Below are 23,474 nucleotides of genomic sequence, written 5' to 3'. Positions count from 1 at the left end.
TACTGCATGTATAGTATATTATCAATTTCTGTTTACTTTGTATCTGTATTTTTCCTCCTAAATAAAACACTTCTGGATTGAATTGGCTTTGAGGTACTATGGGGTGTCTATTGAGGAGAAGAGGACAGCAAGACATTCCAGGAGGGGATAAATACTCTTTTTTACATACATAAAATAAACATTTAATTTAAATCACTTAAAGTGAATCTGTAGCCATATTTCTTATGCATATCATAAGAACAACACAGAGACATTGACTGATATTTCATGTTTTTATTATCATATTCTCTTTTTTTGGTTTCTTTATTCCCCTGAGCACCACAATCCAGCGTTTCACCGTATCTGCTGGATTCATGAAAAAGTTTTAGGCAGACAAAGGAAAATGGAAGCGATGAGCCACACTTCAGGTTCTTGTGGTAAGACTGGATCTGATACTCGTCACAGCAAACATAGGTAAGAATGCCCAGAACAATAACCACCTTATCTGGCAAACTATTTTAAAGTAAACCTGTCGTTTCAACTGGCACCTTCAACTAAGCCAACCAGTCCTGAAAAATAGGCATTATAAAGTACCTGCTGGTACCACTACATCTACTCAAACTTCCCTTGTGTTTGAGGGGGACAGGGAATCCTTAACTATACTCAGAGCTCAAGGGGTAAACCAATGCTAACACCTTAAAAGATAGGCAAGAGCTTGGTGGGGGACTGGCAAAGATTTATGTCAAGGATTTCTGGAAACATTTTTTACCCTAATACATTCCTTGCATTAAGGTAAAAAAATGTTTAGGCATCGGTATTGGCCCCTCACCCGTCCCTTTTACTTACCTGAGCCCTCATTCGATCCAGTGCTGTGCATGTCTGCAGCTCTTCTCTCCCCTCACTGGCTTTGCCGGGGCACAGGGAACCACTGGCTGCTGCTGCTGTCAATCAAAGCCAGTGAATGGGGCTCGGGAGCAAGCATGCACCAGTTCCCCCATGGGAAGCAACTTTCCATGGGGGCACTGAACAGAGAGGAGGGGCTAGGAGCGCCGGTGGGGGACATGAGAAAAGGAGGTTCAGGGCCACCCTGTGCAATTCCATTGCACAGAGCAGGTGAGTATAGACATTTTGTTATTTTTTATCTTCCTTTATAATCACTTTAGATATGAGTGACAAAATAACTGGTTCACTTTAAAGTGGCTGCTGCCTTGGTCGCTTCTTTTGCAACTGCCAGAGGAACCTTTACTTAAGTGGTTAAGATATGTAGGGCCGCCATTTGCAATTATTACATTACTAAATTAGAAACCTCAGCTTTATGTGAATTCTGTGAGACTATATTAACAACTGGCTTCATCATTAACTCAGCTCACAGGTTGTCTCACTATCTCCTTTAGATTCTAAATTTAATTCACAGTACAAAGACGTGAGACTCCCTCGCGTGGCTTGTTAAGAGATGCAGAAGCTGGGAGGTCCATGGAGGTCATGAGCAACACAAGAAGCCCAATGGAGGATTCAATATACAAGCCCCTTGTGAAGACGGAAATTGACTTTCTGTGGACACACCAGCTGAATGTCTGATCAAGTAACTTATCACTCTACATTTATTTAATAGAAAATATGAATAAAAATTGGACAACTCCACTGGAAAACAGTCTCTGTGTTGCCACAATTCTGCTCAACCATGGCATTCTTTGTACCCAGAGAATAAAAAAAGCCAATTTCTGGCCCCATTCAGTACTCCTGACCCTTGTACCAAACTAGTCTAGCGAGTCTATTGGTGTCAGGCAGAACATTGGCTTGGTCCACAAAATTGTTTTCTCCACTAAACTTTGGCAATTCCGTTTTGAATATTGGTGTCTGAGAGTTAGACCAAACAGCAGGAAGTATTTCAGTGGGAACCTGAAATGTAGCTCAGTAAGCATAATAAAGGTGGTAAGGGTTAAGGGAACTACATTCTACAAGAAAAACATTGCAAAAGAAAAACCAACATAAGTGAAGTATAAAACAAAAAAAACAAAAAAAAACCATACAAATGATAATTACATCATTCACAACTCTTCCCCCACAACCTTGTCTTGGAACAACGCCGTTTCAAGTGACAGTGAAATGTGTTCAGGGTTGATCTTTGGTATAACAGCTGAAAAACAGATTCTTCATTCCAGTAACCAAAAAAAAGTTTTTTTTTTTTGCAGCCATAAACCAGGCACAAAACAAAAAAGGGCTTGTCTATGAATCTCCTTGTTTCCAGCATGTGAAGGTCCATTAAGGGAGAACTAGAGGTACCATGGCTGGAGTTTCGGCACAAGCTCCATCATAGATACATATCGGCTCATTCAAGCAAGATAAAGAACTAGTCCGCTAGGGAGCCGTCAGAGTCTGTCCAAAGGATATCACGAACCACTCAAATGAGGCTTTCCAGAGCAAGAATCATTATGGATGAGTTAACACCTTCAGGGGAGAAATAATAACATATTGTCCTCTAGGCTTTCCTGTCCCACCACGTGTCTTTTGGTAACCAGAACCCACATTAGGTGCAGTCACCAAACCTGCCACAAGTCTGGAGGAGGAAAGCAAGGAGAGACATGTCACATCAGGAATGGTCACTGCTGATCCTGGTCACCAGCAATATATATATTATATATATAATGGTGCTGTGCTTCAAGAGTTCATAATGGCTCAACATTATTCTGGGTGTCTTGGCCATGAGAAGGGTTGATGTCTTTCTTGTTAAGCTATTCGGAAAGTTAAGATACCCACAAACACATGTTGACAAGTATCACTTTGTCCACAAGTTCCTCTAGATCACATGTGTCAAACACAAGGCCTTCCGGCAAAATCTGGCCCCCCATGCCATTTTATATGGCCCTCGCAACCAGGGATTTTTTTCAGCTGGAACCCTGCACACCCCTAAATCCTGCACTCTGTATAGAGGGCAATCCTCAACCCTGCACTCTGTGCATATCACACCCCTGAAGCTGCACTCTGTACATAGAGCATCCCTGAACTCCACACATACCACACTCCTGGTATTTTTTTGCCAATTTAAGATTCTCCCACTGTTAGTGCAATTTGGCCACACCCACCATTCAATGCAGTTTGGTGGTGGTGGTGGTGGTGGGGGGGAGGGCATGGTTGCATTCCTGCAACTATTCTGAGAAAAAAAAAGCCTTGGATACATTTATATAGTCTTACAGATACATCTGGCCATCTGGCCCTCTGGTAAGATGTATCTGGCCCCAACCATAATGCTGATGCAGCCCATGATGAACTTGAGTTTGACACCCTGCTCTAGATCCTAAAGTTTGTTAGCATTTAAAGTGTATTATGGGTGTGCTAAACTTGACTATGCAGGCCTGTTATGTACCCCGGTAGCTTTCAACCAACATTAAGGAAGATAATTCTGCATTACAGTATATATGATATCTGCAGTTGGTCAGTGTGGGTCTACCAAGACAGGCAGAGCAGCCAAGGAGGCAAATAAGGTGGAACTTCAGTCTGTTTTAAATAGAGTGTTAGGTTTTTTTAGGTATTTTGTTAGGTTTTGAATGTTTGGAGGGTACAGAAGTAGTATAGGGAGCTGGGATGTTCACTTTTATGATTACTTCATTTGGAACTCAGGTCTGGTATATATATATGTGAAGGAATTTGTTGTAGGCAGCTCCCTGGTGGGAGTAATGGCCATGGCTGGGCATGTATCTCAAATCAATTGATGTAGGAATGCACCGGAAGCCTTTGGTTGAGTCCAGAATTTGTATTTGTTAAGGTCATATTTGGTTTAAACCAACACATTTTTGGATTCAAAGGGTCCCTCTTTCTCAGGATTTGGCACACCACCATCTTCTCATCTGATGTCATCAGGGTGCTGGCTGGCTCTTTGAGCTCGTTCCCTGATGATGTGCCTACACAGTAGGGCAGAGAGTTCCCAGCACATGTGCAGTGTGGCACAAGTTGCCCCAAAACCTTCTGGGATGTGTGACATCGAGATCCCAGGAGGCTCCAGGCAGGGGGTGACATAATTTTTGCCTAGTCAAGAAAGCAAGGAGTGCAGGACTGTGTCCCGCAAAAATGCCATTGAACCCCTCCCCCCAAAAATTTTCACTATCACATTGTATAATGGGAAGGTGTGGATGGGTGGGGGGGAAATGGTAGGAGAGGGAGATTTCCGCCAGAGTAATGTAGAGCCATTTTTATGTAACAAAGCTACCGTCTTTCCCACAGTATAACAATATATTATATATATATATAGTTTGTTATGAATATATAAGAATGAGGTAGACATGATGAGAATTTTCCCTTCTTTGGTATCTGATACAAATGCCATGGAGCTGAAAAAGGAGCAAACAGCGGCTATCACATTAGGTCTGGTCCGGCTGAGGTCTGACGGTCTGTGCTCAATGAGGACAATATTGGAAGAGTTGGATCAATGAAGGGGTTACATCTGTTTGTGTACAGCGTGTTCTGCAAAGGACAACGCTGGTCATCAATTATTGGAGCAATAATAGCCGTGGCACTGGGTAAATATGTCAGCAAGGCATTCTCATGAATACATCATTCTCGTTGCTCTCATATAATATTGAATAATACCGTTCCCTAGAAACATCCTAAACACACAAGTGAGGATGAGGAGAGTATCACAGCATTCTACATAATAGTGGGGGGAAACCTGGTCTGCTTATTCTAGCTTGGTCATAATGGTGTAACTTTATCAAATCAGGTGCAGTTTGAATCAGGCGCAGATTGCAGTAAACAACAGAAGCATTTATCAATTTATACAGAGGTTCTGCACAATTTCCTTTTATTTCTGGCTGCTACTGATCATAGGCCCCAAATTTGTCTACACTTCTTCCTCTGAATAGGGTACATCTTAGATCTATGGTAGATGTGAACCCTGACTGAATCATTTACCTTTAGTCTACTGTGAACTGTACATCATACCAGTTGCCTTTTTGGTGACACCTGTGGACCATGCCTGTGTAATGTGTGTTAAACATTTTAGTTCCCAAGATACATTTACCCCACTCACAATCCACCTCAGATTCGACCAGTGCAGTTCTGCAAAGGACCTAACCCACTTACTAAAGTTGTCCACCCAAACCATGCTTCTAATTATGCAGATCTCCTACTCATACCCCCAGGTCCCCGTAATGAATGCCTTATTGAGTTATTGCTCATGCACAGGATGACACTTAGATCCCGGGGCAATGGCCCAGGACATAGCATCATAGCTTAAGTCTGGCAAATCTGGGACAGTTGGCATCTATGAAACAGCCACTTGTCAAATTTTTGGCACTGTCTGGTAACTTCCCCATGTGTGTGTACCTTTAAACCCTACTCCAAACAAAATTCATTCTTAAGTTTTAAATAGCACAGGAAAGGGTTGGAACCCATGGCCAAATCGAGTCAGTGTATGTTTTCTCATTGGTGAGATTTCTCCAGTTGGGAATTAGGCATCAAAAAAGTGAGTTATGTTCTGTTGAGTCCAATGAGATTTGAAAATTCTAGTCACATGGCTAAAACAAAGATGTCTTAGGCTAGTGGTACAGCTTCATGAATTGACCTATTACTACCTTTTTCTTTTTGTGGGCAAAAACTTCACAAAGGCAAAAAAGATGAGAAATGGCCAACAGGCTAACAACATAGAATACATGATGTGACTCCTCATATGTTACGAGCGAGTCTACTTCGTTGACTGTTAGATACTGAGTTCTTTTGGATTGGTTAGGGATTTCTTTACCTTCCTTTGGATGACAATATTCAATTCTGTGATATAAAATTCAAGCTGGGAACCAACTGTATCATTAAGGACTGGACATGGTCACCCTATTCAGAACTGATGCCAGTTATAGTCAGAAGCTGACCCCTGGTACAGTCCTTCATTACAGATGGTCAGAGGTTGGTTGGCTATTACAGATATACATCTCACTAGCTTTGGAAACGACCATGCTTCTTCTGATACTGTGTATACTGTATATCTATCGTTTTTTACCCAACTACCATGGTCATATTTTATATCTTACAATAATTTTCAACTGTTGAAGAGTTCGGACATGTATGGATAAAAAAGAAAATGATAATGAAATGCCAATGTAAGAAGTGTTGTACTCACTTCTTATTTAATGTCTAGTACTTGTACAATTGTGTACACAGAGCTAAAGTGAAGACTCGGTGTCACCCCCCACCAAGTGCTGCCTTAGGCATTTGCCTCATTGGTGGCATACCCCTAGTTACAAGTGCCCTCAAGTATAATTTCTTACCTTTGCCTTTTTTAAAACCTTAATATAACTTAAGTAGCACAATGAACAGACTATGGACATTCAAATAGTTACTACATATTCTTAACAATCAGTCTGTAAGCTTTTAAATAAGCCCTCACTGACCTCTGTAGTTACAGCTACTGTGGAGCAACACATCCTCAAAGTTCATACGAGTACTCAGGTTGTTCAAGTTGGATATCAGCACTTTGTACTCTCTCCTCAACCTGTGTACCTTCTCAGTATATACATTAAAGACACTAGTCCTCCCACTGACACCAATGATGGAGCACCGTTTCCTCCCACTGATGCCATCGATGGGGAACCGTTTCTTCCCACTGACGCCATCGATGGGGCATTTTATATTTCCACAGGACAAAGTCTGGCCCTCCTAAAGTCTGAAGGACAGTAATCTGGCCTTTGTTTAGAAAGTTTGGAGACCTCTGCTCTAGGGGAAAAAAAGAGAAAGGCTGCATAACAGATTAGAAGTCAAGCTGACTGCCGAGAGGGGGGAGTAAGCTTCAGAGAGAAAGTGAAAGTAACATTGAAAAGCTTCAAAGTTTGAGAATGAATTGTTCCACAGTGCCTGTAGCTACAGAGGTAAGCAAGGGTTTGTTTTAAAGTTATTTTACTGAATATTTATAATATGTACATATTTGAATTGTCCATAGCTTGGCCACAGTTGTGCTTGTAATAAGAGCTGGAATGAATCTTGATTCTTGCAGACCTGTTAAACGATCCCTAATTTCTGTGCATGGCCCTTATAAATAGTAAATTTAGCACACAACAACTGGTAAAATATTTAACAAAGGAAACACTGCCTCTCTGCACTGCTTGAGAGGACAGCTGAGGGTGCTAGAACCTTGTAGAAGGAGCCACCAAAATGTCTGATATGAAAACTGTCTAGGTGGCCCTTCAACAACTATTCCTGGAACTGCAGAACGAAAGGGAGATTCTGATTGAAGGAACAGGCCAACAAAGACGGCTCTTCTTTCAGAAGCTTTGATGAATAAGGCCCCTGCCTCTGTCTACAGCCCTTGCTCTTGGCTACTTTGTTGAATATGAGGTATGTGTGATAGTCTTGTGTTTCTGCATGAAGGCTGGCACGGTTCTTTGGTTATCTCCAGCTGTTCTCGGTATGTTACAATGCCATCCTAACAAACGTCTCTGCATGAAACCCATTGGAGGACCATTTGTGGTGCAGAGGTCGCTGCTGAAAAGACGACACTTTTTTTTTGCAAACACAGAAATAAAGTTTAAAAAAAAGCAACACTTATCTATTCTACTAGATATGTTAGGGTTGAATAAATTAACTCAATTATCTCTTTGGTAAAGCTATGGTTGATGAGTTCTTTTCATTGTTTGATTGCTGGACGTGACCTGTGGTGATAAAGATGTCTTAAGCCTTCTGAGCCCTGGGAAATGGTTGGTCAGTGTCCTCCAGGTAGGTCTATTAGAGGTAGGGTGGTCGGAACGGAGATGAGATTGTCAGCAGTGTATTCTTCTGGTGGTTTTGCATACTGAGCTTTGTAGCAGGACAAAGCTCAGGAGGTTGGTGGCCCCGGCAGAGGTCAGGACTGAAGAAAGCTCAATGAGGCTCTTCATAAAGTCATAAAATAATGCCACTTTTTTTTTTCTCTGTATATCCTCCTTTCCTTAATTCTGGTTGGTCCTACCAACCTCAGAAAAAGCCCACCCTACCCATGTGTGGATGCGAGATGCAGGTTAAAGGGGTACTGGAAGTGGATGGACATCATGTAGGCTCACGGGGAAGAACTAGGTGGAGTGTGTCCTTGTGATGAAGAGGAGAGTGGGGGCATCTGCTGTGCTGTCGTCGGACTGGAGCGGCCGTTGTTGTTTGAGCTTGTGCTGGACCCTGGTGGAGCCCCAGCTCTGCGGGCAAATAGCACACCTAGGGGGGGAAAAGAGAAGAATGGGTCAACTGTTTTCTTCTAATCTTCTACATGACTTTTGACAGTTAAAATGTATCTAAAGCCTACGATTTTTTTTGGTCTGGAGTGTGGAAAGTTTAGAACTCCAGTTAGGTTTTTTTAATTTTTTGGGAAAGATGGGAAATCCAAAATGATACAGTTGTCACCAGAACAGGAGCTATATTTCCCAATGGAACCCAGAATAACCCACTTAGACCAATGGTCTCCAAACCGCTGCCCTGAGGCTGGAGGTGGCTCTTTGTTTTTCTTTATCTGGGGCACTATTCCTTCCACTGACACCAATGAGACACTATTCCTTCCACTGACACCAATGAAGAGGCACTATTCCTTCCACTGACACCAATGACGGGGCACTATTCCTTCCACTGACACCAATGGCTGGGCACTATTGATCTATTATTGAAAAGAATCAAGCAACCAATTTTATACAAAAGTAAAAAACAAAACCATAGTACAATACTTCACACAGAAATCAAAGGAATAAACATCCATGTTCAGAATATATACATAGTCCACTACAAAATATATATATATATATATATATATATTTTTTTTTTTTTTAGAAAACTTTACATAAAGCAGCAGAGAGGGCCTAAGAGGAACAACCCATCACAAAAGTATGCAGCCATTTATCAAAAATTAATCATAAATTTAAAAATCTAGGTTGATAAGAGACAGACAGCCACACCCGGGAAAGAGACTCCTGGCAGTCAGGCAGGCTTGGAAACCCCTCCACACCCTCAACCAAGCCCCCTGACCCCGCTTGTCTCTCTCTGAATCTTCCCCACCTCATGCAAAGTATCATACACAAAGTATCATGTGAATGTACAATGTATATGTAAAGCGCTGCGTAAATTGACGGCGCTATATAAGTACCTGAAATAAATAAAAAAATAAAAATAAATACACCACCACCTGAACAGGAAGGATTTTATGCTGAGTGGTGACCTGTCACCATGCGTTCCAGGTGAAATAACAGACTACTAAGCTAACTAAAAAAAGTGTATCCAAACAAAAAACCCCACCAGTATTGAATGCTCGTACACCCACTCAGCATAACCCAGCCTGGAGAGGAAAGGAACACAGAGGGCCCGCCCCACCTGTTTGTATACCTCTATGTTAAAAGGACAATGAAGCAGAAAATGGTCCATAGGCTCCTGCACACTCCTCCCGAGAACAGCTACGATCCATCTCACTGCTGAATTTCAAATTGCCCCGAACATAGAGTCTCCCATGGAAACACAACTAGTCCAGATCCCTAAATTTTAGGGGAATCTATCCAAATTAATCAGTCTTAACCCTGCCCTTAAAAATTGAGCCTGGTCAATCCCTTAAGGCCAGTGGGTCATGAAAGACTTTGCTCAAGACTCGACTCATAAGGACTTTCCTCAAAACCGATCTGAGATCTTCAGCCGACAATCGCCACTGCCGCAGTTACTTCAGGCACGGAGCGACATAGGCTGGTAGCTGACCACGATGACCCCTGAGATTGTTCACTTGGCCACCTTCTTCCCAAAGTGGTAGAAAAGGCCTAAACCAAGATCTAAACATGCCTATCCATCCAGGAGGTTCAACTGCAAGCATATTACCAATGTTAAAATTGAGAAGTAGCAGTGAAAAGAAAAGAACGGGGTTGACCATATCTAAGCCACCCTCCCTCCTGGATAGATAGGTGACATTCCTCTTGATGGGGTTCAGACCACAACATCTGTAAGAAGACACTACTGACCCTAGCATAGAGAGACACAGGCAAGATGCAGACAAAGTTGACATACAAGAAGATCGGAATCAGGTAAGTCTTAATCAGATCAACCCTTTCCTTCACAGATAACTTCCATCTCTTCCAGCTGACCACCTTAGTATTGGCAATTTCCAGTCTGCCGTCCCAGTTTTTGAGGCCATAATCACTGGGTCCAAATTCAATGCCTAGTATCTTAGTTTTTAACTGGGGCACCGTAAAGTTGTCTGGGAGATCAAAACCCTCACCTTCCTTTTCCATCCAGAAAACGTCATTCTTTTCCTGATAGATCTTTCAGCCTGCTGCTTCAGAGCACTGTGATGTCAGAGAGACCACCTCCTCCACTGCATCCGTCCCAGTGACAATCACTGACACATCATCCGCATAGGCAACAACCCTCAATGGCGGCTCACCCGGACGGCTCACTGGTACCCCACACAACATGCCGCTCTCTAGCCTCCTGATGAAGGGGTCTATTGCAAACACATAGAGCAGGAGACTCGGGGGACAATGCTGGCGCACCCCAGAGCCGACCTCAAAGGACTGTCCAACCCAATCATTAACAAGAGGAAAGCTTTCTGTGCCCTTATACAAGACTTTCAACCAATCGACAAAACCACCCGGCAGACCATATATTTACTAAGGAGCAACCACAGGTACTCATGGTTAACACGATCAAAAGCCTTTGCCTGATCCAATGTTAGCAAATACTTTCACCAGTCTGCAGCCTTGCACTGCTCCAAGGCCTCCCGGACAGCTAAAACCACTGTGAAGGTGCTTCTACCCTGGACCGAACAGTACTGATGGCAAGAAAGCAAAGACTCTGCTTCTGACGATAGGAGCCAGAAAAATATCTTTGCCAGCACCTTTCTATAGACATTGAAAAGGCTGATGGGGCGCCAATTCTCAATGATCGAAGGATCTTTACCTTTTGAAAGAAGAATCACAGCCGAGTGCTTCATAGAAGGGGAAAGCATCCCCTCAGCAAGGCAACTGTTAAAAACCTCTACCAAATATGGGGCCAGAATAGACTTAAAGGCTTTGTAAAACTCAGCCGTCAAGCCATCTGGTGACTTTTTGATGGCAAACAGCTCAATTTCCCTCATCACCTCTTCAACTGTGATATCCTCTGTCCAATTCATCAATGGGACATCTCCATCGTTCATTTAGACCTGGAGAAGAGTCCTAAAAGCTTTCCATCCTGTCACAGTCAAGCTCTTTCCTCCCAAGAAGGTCAGCATAAAAGGACCTCACGACCTCCAGGATCCCTGACCTGGACTTTGTCAAGGAACCTGTACTATCCCTAAGGCCAATGACCAGCTACACCTTGCTTGCAGTTCTGGTAAGGGTCAGGTGAGTGGTACTTCCATTAATCCCTCTCCAGAACCAAAGAGGCATGCCGGTCATATTGACACTTCCTGAAAAGGAGTTTCACTTCAGAGATTGCCTCAGGATCTCCTCCTCTCGAGACAAGAATATCCAGCTTCCTCCATAAACGTTGGTTGGTCATGTATTTATTAAACTGATTTCTATTGGCTAGGCCCCTGAAGAATCCAGCGATCCTCTTTTTGGTCAGCTCCCCCTACTCAGCCTTGCTGCTACAAAAGTCCAGGATGGTCACCTGTGTCTGACAGAATTCCTCAAAGGATTGTCTAACGTGTTCTTCCTTGAGAAGAATCGAATCCAATCTCCAGATGCCCTTGCCCTTCTGAGGGGCGTCTGAAGCATTCAGGACCACAGATAGAATACAGTGATCAGAGAACTCTACTGCCTGCATCACTGGGGTCGAGAAAGCAGAGGTCGCCTTAAAAAAAACCTATATATCCTACTCTGACTACTCTTCGATGAAAGGTGAACCCGGTGTCATTCCGGAGGTGCTTAATGTGCACATCCACAAGACCAGCACAAAATGCTATCATATTCCAGCTTGTTTTCGAAATCCTTCCTGTCCTTGGGCCTAGTTACTCTATTAAAGTCATCTCCAAAGACCACTTGCCGGAATGTAAAATGAAATGGCTTGATCCTTGTAAAAGGGCATTTCCTGTCCCACTTTGTTTGCGGCCCATAAACATTAATTAGGCGCAGGTCCTGCCCTCCCACAAGGACGTCTAAGACCATACATCTCCCAATCTCCACCTCAATAACCCGCTGGACAGTGACCATGCCAGTTATAAACAACACCGCCACACCGCCGTAAGGCTTGGCCGCAAGAAACCAGTAAGATGAACCATACCTCCACTCTCTCTTGGCCATATGAATATCTGCCAAGGAAGTAATCCTAGTCTCTTGCAAGAAAACAATTTCAGCATCTAATTGGCTGAACAAAAAGAAGGTCATAGAACGAGCTCTTACTGACTTAATGCTGGCGACATTTATTGTCACCACTTTTAACGGAGGGGGGAACCACCATTTGGATTATTTGGTGGATTGCTTCTTAGCTCCCCTCTGCTGCTCATCGCCAGAAGCCTCCTCTTTCTTAAGGCCGCCTCCAACTCCATTTCTGAATCTGAACTTTGCTCAGAAGAAGCCCCAGATGAGGAAATATCTAACTTAGAGGCCCTATGACCGTTGGAGACAGGCACTGGAGCTTCCTGTCCCCGTTCCGTCTTTACCGACTGCCTCTTCCGCCGCCCAACCTTCCTTCTCTCCTCCAGGTACTGCAGGTCAGATTCAGAGATGCTCTCATCTCTTGCTTTTTTCTTTGAAGTCTTCACAGAAGACTTCTTTACAGAGGAAGAAGAAGCACCCTTTTTAGTACTCGCTACCACTCCTGGTGGGGGGCCTTCCTTTAGGTCAGACTTAGGAGGGGAAGACTCATGGGGGGTGACTGACTCGGGGGGCACAGACTTGGAAGGTTCTGACACAAGAGGAGCATGTACAGTAGACTGGGGGGACACAGAGACAGACACAGAAGGAATACTTACAGACACAGGAGAGTTGGCCACAGGAATTGGGGAGGAATCCTGAACAGGACAACCTAGAATGACCGGAATCCCTTCGTCCCCGATCCTGCGCACAAGCTACAGCAGAATCTTGAGAGGAGGAAAGGCGTAGATCTGACTATACCAGCCCCACGGGGCCACCAGAGCGTCTACAGTGTCAGCTTGTGACCTTGCCAGAAACCTCAGTACCGTTCCGTTAAGCCGGGACGCCAACAGGTCTACCTTGGGAGTGCCCCATCAGAGACATATTCGATGAAACAAGTCCTGGTGAAGGGACCACTCCATGAACAAACAATAGCCGACTGAGGCAACCGCCTGCCATTTTTCCACTCATAAAATGCATACGGCGTAGAGGGCCGGAACAAGGCGTTCTGCCCACTGGAGGATGCTGGCTACTGTCAGGGCCGCCAACACACTCTTAATTCCGCCTTGGTGATTGACATCGTCTGACTGGATCCGTACCCGGTGCCCCCAAAGTCGACCTCCATATCCATACATAGTCTGATCGCTCGAAGTCCCAGGATATCGATCGGCAGTCCGGATTCCTCCAGCGTACAATGACTCTGAGTAGAGCCCAGTCCCAGGACACCTCCCCACCCAGACAGACTGTCATTGGTGGTGACCACTGTCCAATACAAGGGGAGAAAGGATGTGCCCTGACAAAATCCCGGAGACAAAGCCACCAGACCAGGGACCCCTGGTTTTCTGGCTCAGCTGAATCTAATAGTCCAGAGACCTCTGGCACTTTACGCCAGGATCTCACTTGAAAGGAGCTTGTATGGAACTGCGCAAATGGAACCGCCTCAAAGGTAGATACCTTCAGGCCCAATACCCACCTGCAGGACCGCAGGGAGGCCCATCTGCGAGACAACAGTAGTTGAAACGCAACATGCAACTTCTGGAGTTTGTCCAGAGGAAGAAACACTCTGGCCAGAGATAAAACCAGAGTCAGGCCCAGATAATCCAATTTTCTGGAAGGAGCCGGAGCAGACATCAGGTGGTATAGAAGCCAACTAAAAACTGAGGTCTGTATAGCGAGCTATGTCGCCCCTCAGGTTAGCCGAGGACTCTGCTCACAGAAGAAGATTGTCCAAGCAGCTCAGGACCGCAATCCCCCACTTATGTAACCACACCAGAACTGGGGCCAACACCTTTGTGAGTACGCGAGGGGTGGAGGCGAGACCAAAAGTCAACACCGCAAGCTAAAAATGCTCTTTTCCCACAGTAAAATGGAGGTAGTGTTGGTCACATATTGAAGTGCGTAAATAAGCATGCGTGATGTTGACAGAATCCTGAAGTCCCCATGATGAAGGGACGCCACCACGTGCAGATGGACTCCATTCTGTACCCACTGGAACCGGGACAAGCACACCCTGAAGCAACAGGGCTTGCACAGCCCCAAGGAGAACTGCCAACAGTCTGGTGACAGACACCAACTGGAAGGAAAAAACCCTTTTTGGGGGTTTAAGGCCGGAACACTAGGACATAGATGAGGGCTTGCCTTCATGCTGAAGGGGCCTTGTCCGTGGGTCTAGGGAGCCTCCGCTCTCAGCTCGCCACACCAGGTCCATTGCGTGCCGAGAAGAAAAACCGCATCTGCTACGAGGCCCTTTTCCCCATTTCAGACTGTGGAAGACATTTACACTTCCCACCTGTGAGACTCTTAACAATGTCATCCAGGGTAGCCCCAAACAGACAATTGCCTTGAAATGGTAACCCAGTAAGAGGTTTTTTAGAAGCTCAGTCCGCAGACCAATACTTAAGCCCCAATACATGTCTAAGCACCACTGCAGAAACAGAGAGAGCTTAGCAACCAAGGGAAGTGCGTCCAAGAGGCATCGCATACAAACTGTAGTCCACAGACCAACAGATCCGCCAACTCAGCGAAAGCAGAGGGAATCTGCTCCCCCTCCAGGTATCCTTAAATGCCGGACACTCCTCCCAGAATCATGGTCGCCTTGCGCACCCTAGAGACAGGAGGATCCACTACTGGTGGAACAGTCCACTCCTTAAGGAAGGACCCCACAAAGGGTACCTCACAGCAAAGCTTCTTTGGAACCACAAAGGGACACTTTGGACACTCCCAGTCTTTACGGACAACTATCCCAAAATAGGAGAGAGAAGGTAACGCTTTTGCCCTGCGAGACAGTTTATGGGTGCCAAGGGGACCGGCACCTCCGCCACAACCACAGCTGCATCCTCCATCTTTAAAGTTTCCCGCACAGATGTAATAAGGGAGACAACCAGCACCTTCTTGAGCGCCACTGCAGTGGAGGAACGACCTCACTAACTGACAGGACAGGGAGTGTGGCCACCAACCCCGCAAGGTGAGCCACATCCACGATGACAGAGCCAGACATAGGATCAGTCGAGACCAATGAGGCAGGGTAGGGTTGGTTGGGAGCAATTTATTAGCCTATATGCCCAAGCGCCACCTGTAAAAAAGAAAAGAACGCGGGGGGGGGGGGGCGTCGACTGAGACCACCACCACCTTAGGCCCCGCACAGGGGCGTCACCGAGGCCCTGCACAGGGGGGCGCTGACCCAGGCTCCGCACAAGGAGCACCGGCTGAGAGCCCGCACTGGGGCGCCTACTGATACCTTGCACAGGGGGCACATTAGACCCCTAACAGGGGCACTGGCTGAGATCCTGCACAGGGGGCCCTACGGAAACCCCGCACAGAGGGCACCACTGAACCCCTCACAGGGGGCACTGGCTGAGACCCCTCACGGGGGGCATCCACTACGGCCCCTCACAGGGGGCATCCACCAAGGCCCCTCACAGGGGGCATCCACTAAGGCCCCTCAAAGGGGGCGCCTATGGAGGGCCCACTTAAACAACCCCCCCAAAAGGGGGTCGCCCTCAGAGCCCCCAAAGCGCTGTCCCTCTGGAAGAAGGCGTCCGAATTTTCGGCCACCTGCCGCGAGTGCACAGGCCTGTGGGGGGACTGGACCAGGCTAGAGCCGAGGAAGGAGGGCGGATGCCCGCAACGGAAAGCGACGACCTCCGCTGCCCGCTCTAGGGCTGGCAGACCGCCGCGAGTGCTCAGTAGGCCGCAAAGCCGCAGCCTAAATTAGTGGATCTGCGACCCGGGTGCCAATGTGTACCCCCCATATTGACAATCCTGGAGGGGAGGGGGGGTGGACAGACTGTCTGAAGCATCTAAGCCAGAGGCCTGGCCTCACCCACGGAAGGGGGAGATGTGGAGGAGAACCCCAGAGGGACCAACAACCCTAGGGAGTACCTGCACCCCACACCACTCCAGGGAAGGAGAGGAGGGGGCCCCTTACTTACCGCTCCAGCAAGTGCAGGGTAACGCTCCCATTCAGATCCTCCTCGCCACCTCATGGCCGACAGCCCCCCCACTGTCGGCCATGAGTAACTCTGCGGCACAGGCCGAGACCTGGTCTTATGCAACCTCGGCCTCGGGAGACGTTCAACTCGCAGGTCCAGCCCCCGTCCAGTGGGGCTATGTCGTGGACGACCTATTGCGTAGCTGCGGTCTGCACACACTCACTTGCCAGACTGGGGAGACCACTGGATCTTAGTGTCCAGCCCGTCGCTCAGCCTGGCATTTGATTGTAGATCTCACAGGAAAAAATCCAAGAGAAAAAAAGTAGCTTAAAAACCAAAAGCAAAAATTGCTACGACCAGAGATCCCAGCAGGGAACGTGGTCCTTACTCCTGACTAGGCAGAAAAAAACTGAAGGCCTATAGTAGAGAGGGGGGTGTATATCAGCTAGAACTGCCCATGGGCATAGCCAAGACTTTTTTCTGCCTAGTGTCCTACTCCTGTAGGGGGCGATATAACCTTATGGTTCTGAATAGGGAAGCGATGTGTCTGTCAATGAACGAATGAGAAAATAGTTTTATCCCCTGCTTGGGGCTTGACATTATCAGCCAGATCATCAGTAATGTCCTCATTACCAAATGCCAGCTAATCCCCCCGCATTGGAAACTCCATTGCCTGGATGGCCCTCAGCATGCCTCCTGAGTCCTGGGAAGACTTAGGGGTGCTTACCTCTCCCTGAGAGGGCAGGGGGTCAGAACTGTGGTCTCCTATTCCACCTTTGCCATCCTTGCAAATCTTTGATCATTGCCAGACTTCTCCTTGAAGGGCCCATCTCTTCCTTCCATCATGGACACAATGGTTTCCTGGTGTTCCACCTGGACTTCAGCCAGTTGGATTTCCGAATCCATCGATCCGCGGTTCCGGCTGTACAAGCCCTCACGCTGCCTTCGCAAACGTTTCAGCTCCGCTCTGAGCTTGTATAGCTTGTCTCTCTCCCTATTCAGAACTTTAATCCCTGCCACCACTCACTCACGAATGGCCTCCAAGATTTCATCCTCACCAGGGGCAGAGAGATCGCCAGCCATGGCTTGTACAGGGGAAGAGATCACCAGCCATGGCTTGTATAAGGGCAGGCATGTCATCTGACAGCCCAGGAGATGACTGCAAGCTTCCAGCAGGAGAGTCTCCGCTGCCCTCCATGGCTTCCCCAGGAAGGGGCCAGGAGGGCTGGGAGAGATTTCACCACCACACTCCCCACTCACACGGATCACCTGGAGCAGCTTCAGAATCACAGCAGGAGAGATGCCTCCCTCTTGACACGCCTGTGCTCCAATGATGGGTGGGGTCAATGGCTGGGCACTATTCCTCCCACTGACAACAACGATGGGGCACTATTCCTTCCACTGTCACCATTGACGAGGCACTATACCTTCCACTGACACCAATGACGAGGCACTATTCCTTCCACTGACACCAATGACGAGGCACTATTCCTCCCACTGACAACAATGATGGGGCACTATTCCTTCCACTGTCACCATTGACGAGGCACTATACCTTCCACTGACACCAATGACGAGGCAATATTCCTTCCACTGACACCAATGACGAGGCACTATTCCTCCCACTGACACCAATGACAAGGCACTATTCCTTCCACTGACAACAATGACAGAGCACTATTTCTTCCATTGACAACAATTATGGGGCACTGTTCCTTTCACTGATAACAATGATGGGGCACTATTTCTATGCAGCAGTCTTTTACAGTCTCCTCTATTAAACAGTCTCCAATAGTGAAGCAGCTGATAACAGTCTTCTATAACTAGGAAGCAGTCTCTTGTGACTATGAAGAAGGCTCTAACAGCCTCTTCTAGCTAAAAAACAGGTTCTAGTAGTGGCCTGTAACTATGAAGCAGTCTCGTGCAACTTTGAAGCAGACTCTAACAGTCTCCTCCAATGGTAAAGAAGTCTCTAACAGTGAAGCTGTCTTTAATAGTCTTCTCTGTGAAGACATCTCTAACAGCCTCCTCTATCTGTAAAGCAGTCTGCAGTAGTTGCCCAAGGCAGTCCCTTGTAACCATGAAGCTGTCTTTAACAGTCTTCTCTAACTATGAAGCAGTCTCTTGTAACTATGAATCGGTTTCTAACAGTCTTCTGCAAATATGAAACAGTCTCTAATGCCGCGTACACACGACCGGTTTTGCCGTCGGGATAAACTCCAAAGGTTTCTTCGATGGAACTCCGATGGAATTCCGCTCAAGCGGTCTTGCATACACACGGTCACACCAAATTCCGCCTGTCCAGAACGCGGTGACGTACAACTAGTACGTCGGGACTAGAAAAAGAAGCTTCAATAGCCAGTAGCCAAAAGCTTCCATCTGGTACTTGCTTCAGAACATGCGTCCTTTTTGGTCCGTCGGAACAGCATACAGACGAGCGGTTTTCCCGATAGGAATTGGGTCCGTCAGAAATATTTAGAACATGTTCTATTTCTAGGACCGTCAGAATTTTCGAAAAAAAGTCTGATGAGGCCTACACACGATCGGAATAGACGATGAAAGTCTTCCGTCTGACTTTTTCTGTCAGACATTCTGCTCGTGTGTACGCAGCTTAACAGTCTTCTCTAACTATTAAGCAGTCTCTTGTAACTTTGAATCAGTTTCTAACAGTCTCCAAATATGAAACAGTCTCTAAAAGTTTCCTCTAATTATGAAGCAGTCTCTATCAGTCTCCTCTAATGCCCCGTACACACGATCGCACATTCCGACAAAAAAATCCATGTTTTTTTTTCCGACGGATGTTGGCTCAAACTTGTCTTGCATACACACGGTCACACAAATCTTGTCGGAAATTCCGAATGTCAAGAACGCGGTGACGTACAACACGTCCGACGAGCCGAGAAAAATGAGGTTCAATAGCCAGTGCGGCTCTTCTGCTTGATTCCGAGCATGCGTGGAACTGTGTACACACGATCGAAATTTACGACAAGGGATTTTGTTGTCGGAAAATTTGAGATCCAGATCTCAAATTTTGTTTGTCGGAAATTCCAACGGAAAATGTCCGATGGAGCCTTCACACGGTCGGAATTACCGACAACGAGCTCCCATCGAACATTTCCCGTCAGAAAATCCGACCGTGTGTACGCGGCATAACTCTGAAGCAGTTTCTTGTACCTATGAATCAGTTTCTAACAGTCTTCTTCAAATATGAAGCAATCTCTAACAGTCTTCTCTAACTATGAAACAGTCTCTAACAGTCTTTTGTAACCACGAGGCAGCCTCTTGTCATAATGAAGTAGTTATTAGTAGTCTCCTGTATCTATAGAGTAGTTTCTACTATACGCAGCAGTCTCCTGTAACTTGAGCACCGTTTTTATTAGTCTTTTGTAATATGGTACCCATCTCTTTCATCATTCCTTTTTCCAGGTGTCATGGTGGCTTCATGTAACATGACCACTCTCTGATCACATGGCAGCTCTCTTGTAACATGGAGCATGGGTTGCAAGTGCAAGCTCTGCAGGTGAATTGTGGGGATGGATGTGAGTCATAGTTTGGGGGTAACAGAAAAAGACCCGAGTCAAAGCTCTGAGACGGGAGCGGGTTTTCTGGTAACAGAAGGTGACACTGCCCCTGACACCAATAAGAAGTCCATGTTTTATGTGATGTCCTTTCTGGAAGATGAATGCGTTTATTGGGTTCCTGGGCTCACAGCTGTCCTCTATATTACACACAGATGGTGAAATATGGCTGGACGGACGGTCACATGTCATCCCAGGAATGCAGATGAGTGTCAGTGTCCAATCCCACCAATCAGACAGCTGCGATCCAGCCAGACACACGAGAGGCCTGTAATTCTTTATAACGAGGGCTGAGATCACACCTCTATGTATAGAACTGTCACTTCGCATATTGGGTTCCTCATCTCACCCAGATCTATTTCATACCCCCGGCCCGTCCTAAGGAGGAACTCTACCTCTCTGGTCAGTATGATATTGCAAGTCCAGTCAGTGAAATAGGACTCCTTGTAAGATGCATTTATGTTCTATCTTGTCCTGTTAAGTCTACATAGGATAGTTAGCAGTAGTCACATTCCAACAGACTTATTGTATAACGGACCTTTCAATGCTCAACTTACTGGATAGAGTTGGCTCTATGTGTGCCCTTGACATCATTAAAGGGCCACCTATCATATTTAGTAGATGATCAGAGAGTGCAGACATGAAAAAGGAGATGGTCAGAGAGTGCAGACATGATAAAGGAGATGGTCAGAGACTGCAGACATGATAAAGGAGATGGTCATAGACTCTGATGGGCACATCTTCTAAACTGGTAACAGTTTGGTGAAGACGTCTTTCTGTTCTGGCATGACTGTGCCCCTGTGTACAAGGCCAGGTCCATGAAGACATGGTTTTACCAGTTTAGCGTGGAGGAACTTGAGTTTCCTGGCTTTAACCCTACTGAACACCTTTACTCCATAAAGACATGGTTGGACCAGTTTGAGGTGGAGGAACTCAAGTTTCCTCCAGAGCCCTGACCTCAGCTCTACTGAACACTTTTGCTCCATAAAACATAGTTGGACCATTTTCATGTGGAGGAATTAGACAGGCCTCCACTTAGCCCTGACCTCAACCCTACTGATCATCTTTGCTCCATAAAGACACAGTTGGACCAGTTTAGCCTGAAGGATCTCAAGCAGCCTACATAGAGCCCTGACCTCAGCCCTACTATATATCTTTGCTCCCTAAAGACATGGTTGGACCAGGCTGGTGTGGAGGAATACGAATGGCCTGCATAGAGCCCTGACCTCAACCCTACTGAATAGCTTTGCTCCTAAAAGACATAGTTGCACCAGTTTGGTGTGGAGGAACTCAAGTGTCCTGTGCAGAGCCCTAACCTCAACCCTACTTAACACCTTTGCTCCACAAAAACATAGTTGGACCATTTTAGTGTTGGGATTTTAAGTGGCCTGCACAAAGCCCTGACCTCAACCCTCTTGAACATCCTTGCACCATAAAGACATGGTTGGTCCAGTTTGGTGTGGAGGAACTCAAGTGTCCTGCACAGAACCCTGACCTCAAGCTTACTGAACACCTTTGGCATGAATTGGAACATCCATAATAATGTCCATGGTTTTGGAATTGTAATCGGTGATCCTCGCCTCACACTGACACCGATCAGCAGCATCTCCTCACAGGAGACATCCAAACATGTAATCAGTGCCCTGATTACAATGTGCCACAAATCCGTGCCAGTGAGGAGTGTCCAACGGTGCCAGCAATCAGTGCCCACCACTGCCTGCAATCAGTGCCCACCGCTGCCCACAAGTGCCACCAATCAGTGCTCATTAGTGATGGCAGTCATTGCTGGCTGTCAGTCCCACCTATCAGTGCTGCCCATCAATGCACATCACTGCTGTCCATCAATGCCCATCAGTGCCAACCATCAATGCCCATCAGTGCCCATCATTACCGCCTATCTGTGCCGCCTATTAGTGCCCACTAGTGCCGCCTATCAGTGCTCACCAGTGCCGCCTATTAGTGCCAATCAGTGCCACCTAACAGTGCCCATCAGTGCTCATAAGTGCGGCATATTAGTGCCTCCTCATCACTGCCCATAAGTGCCACCTCATTAATGCCCACCAGTTCAGCCTATCAGTGCCCATCAGTGCCGCCTCATCAGTGCACATCAGTGAAGGAGAAAAATTACTTAATTACAAAATTTACTGACAGAAACGAAGTAAAAAAATAAATTTTCCCCAATTTTTTGGTCTTTTTTTTTTTTTTTTAAGTAAAAAATAAAAACCCCAGCAGTGATTAAATACCACCAAAAGAAAGCTCTATTTGTGTGAAAAAAATCATAAAAATTTCATTTGGGTACAGTGTAGCATGACCGCGCAATTGTCATTCAAAGTGCGACAGCGCTGAAAGCTGAAAAATGGCCTGGGCAGGAAGGGGGGGGGGGGGAGTGCCCGGTAGGCAAGGGGTTAAACAATTTTTGCTGATGTCCCTTTAAGAATTCCTGTATGTTACTCTATTGTTGCGGTCTTTATTTGCACCCCCCAGTTGTAGGCGGATCTCATAGTCCCGGTTGTGCGTTGCCCTCATTATCTATTCTTCTATACAAATAGAGGCAGCTGAGCAAACCTGAACTGATTATTATTAGTCTATTATCTCTCCTCCCATCTCTGTATATTCACTGGAAATGTGTATTCCTCTATCTGGCTGACTTATTACCTCTTTCTCTTTTAACCAGCTCATACTCTGTGTTTTTACTCTTCCTCTCTATTGATTAATACCTTATTCCTCCTTTCTAGCTATATTTTTATTGATCTTTTTTTTTTTTTTTTTTTTATTATTATTAAAATTTGGGTTATCTATGGTGGTTTTTTTTTGCATTAAGCACTTAAGGACCGAGTCTCTTTTTGACATCTGTTGTTAAAATCATTTTTTTTTTTGCGAGAAAATTACTTAGAACCCCCAAATATTATATATATTTTTTTCTGACACCCTAGAGAATAAAATGGCGGTTGTTGCAATACTTTATGTCACACCGTATTTGTGCAGCGGTCTTACAAGCGCAATTTAAAAAAAAAAAAATACACTTTTTTTTTAAATTAAAAAATAGAACAACATTAAAGTTATCCCAATTGTTTTCTATATTGTGAAAGATAATGTTACGCCGAGTAAATTTATACCTAACATGTCACTCTTCAAAATTGCGCCCGCTCGTGGAATGGCGACAAACTTTGACCCTTAAAAATCTCCATGGGCGACGTTTAAAAATTTCTACAGGTTACCAGTTTTGAGTTACAGAGGAGGTCTAGCGCTAGAATTATTGCTCTCGTTCTAACGATCGCGGCGATACCTGTGATTTGAACACCGTTTCCATATGCGGGCGCTGCTCACGTATGCGTTCGCTTCTGCGCGCGAGCACGGCAGGACGGGGCGCTTTAAATTTTTTATTTATTTTTTCTTATTTATTTTACTTTTATTTTTACACTGTCCCTTTAAAAAGAAATATATATATAATCACTTTTATTCCTAATTACAAGGAATGTAAACATCCCTTGTAATAGAAAAAAAAAAAGAAGCATGACAGGACGTCTTTAATGTGAGATCTGGGGTCAAAAAGACAGTTACACTTAAATGAAATTAAAAAAATTTTAAAATTTTTAAAAAAGTCTTTTTTTTTTCAATAAATGTTTTTTTCTCCCCCTTTAACGTTTGACGTCGCTTACGTCATCCAATGTTATGGAGCCGGGTCGGGGGGCCATCTTTCTCTCACTCGTTCCAGGCCGCTCAGGGGACAGCATTGGACC

General features: G+C 45.7%; 1 protein-coding gene across 1 annotated transcript in view; it reads right to left on the bottom strand.

The window, feature by feature from the left end:
• Positions 1-258: 258 nt before the first annotated feature.
• Positions 259-23,474, bottom strand: part of ARID3C (AT-rich interaction domain 3C) — a 256,684-nt gene continuing 233,468 nt past the window's right edge. The window contains exon 8 of the mRNA XM_073611666.1: positions 259-8,142. Within this exon, the coding sequence (XP_073467767.1) occupies positions 7,994-8,142 (149 nt within the window). The 3' untranslated portion in view covers positions 259-7,993. The remainder of the gene's footprint in view (positions 8,143-23,474) is intronic.

Source organism: Aquarana catesbeiana, linkage group LG01 (genome assembly GCF_042186555.1).
Source record: "Aquarana catesbeiana isolate 2022-GZ linkage group LG01, ASM4218655v1, whole genome shotgun sequence".
In the NCBI taxonomy this organism is placed as follows: domain Eukaryota; kingdom Metazoa; phylum Chordata; class Amphibia; order Anura; family Ranidae; genus Aquarana; species Aquarana catesbeiana.
The sequence above is the reverse complement of the archived record's forward strand: the minus strand, read 5'-3'. Positions and strand labels throughout refer to the sequence as shown.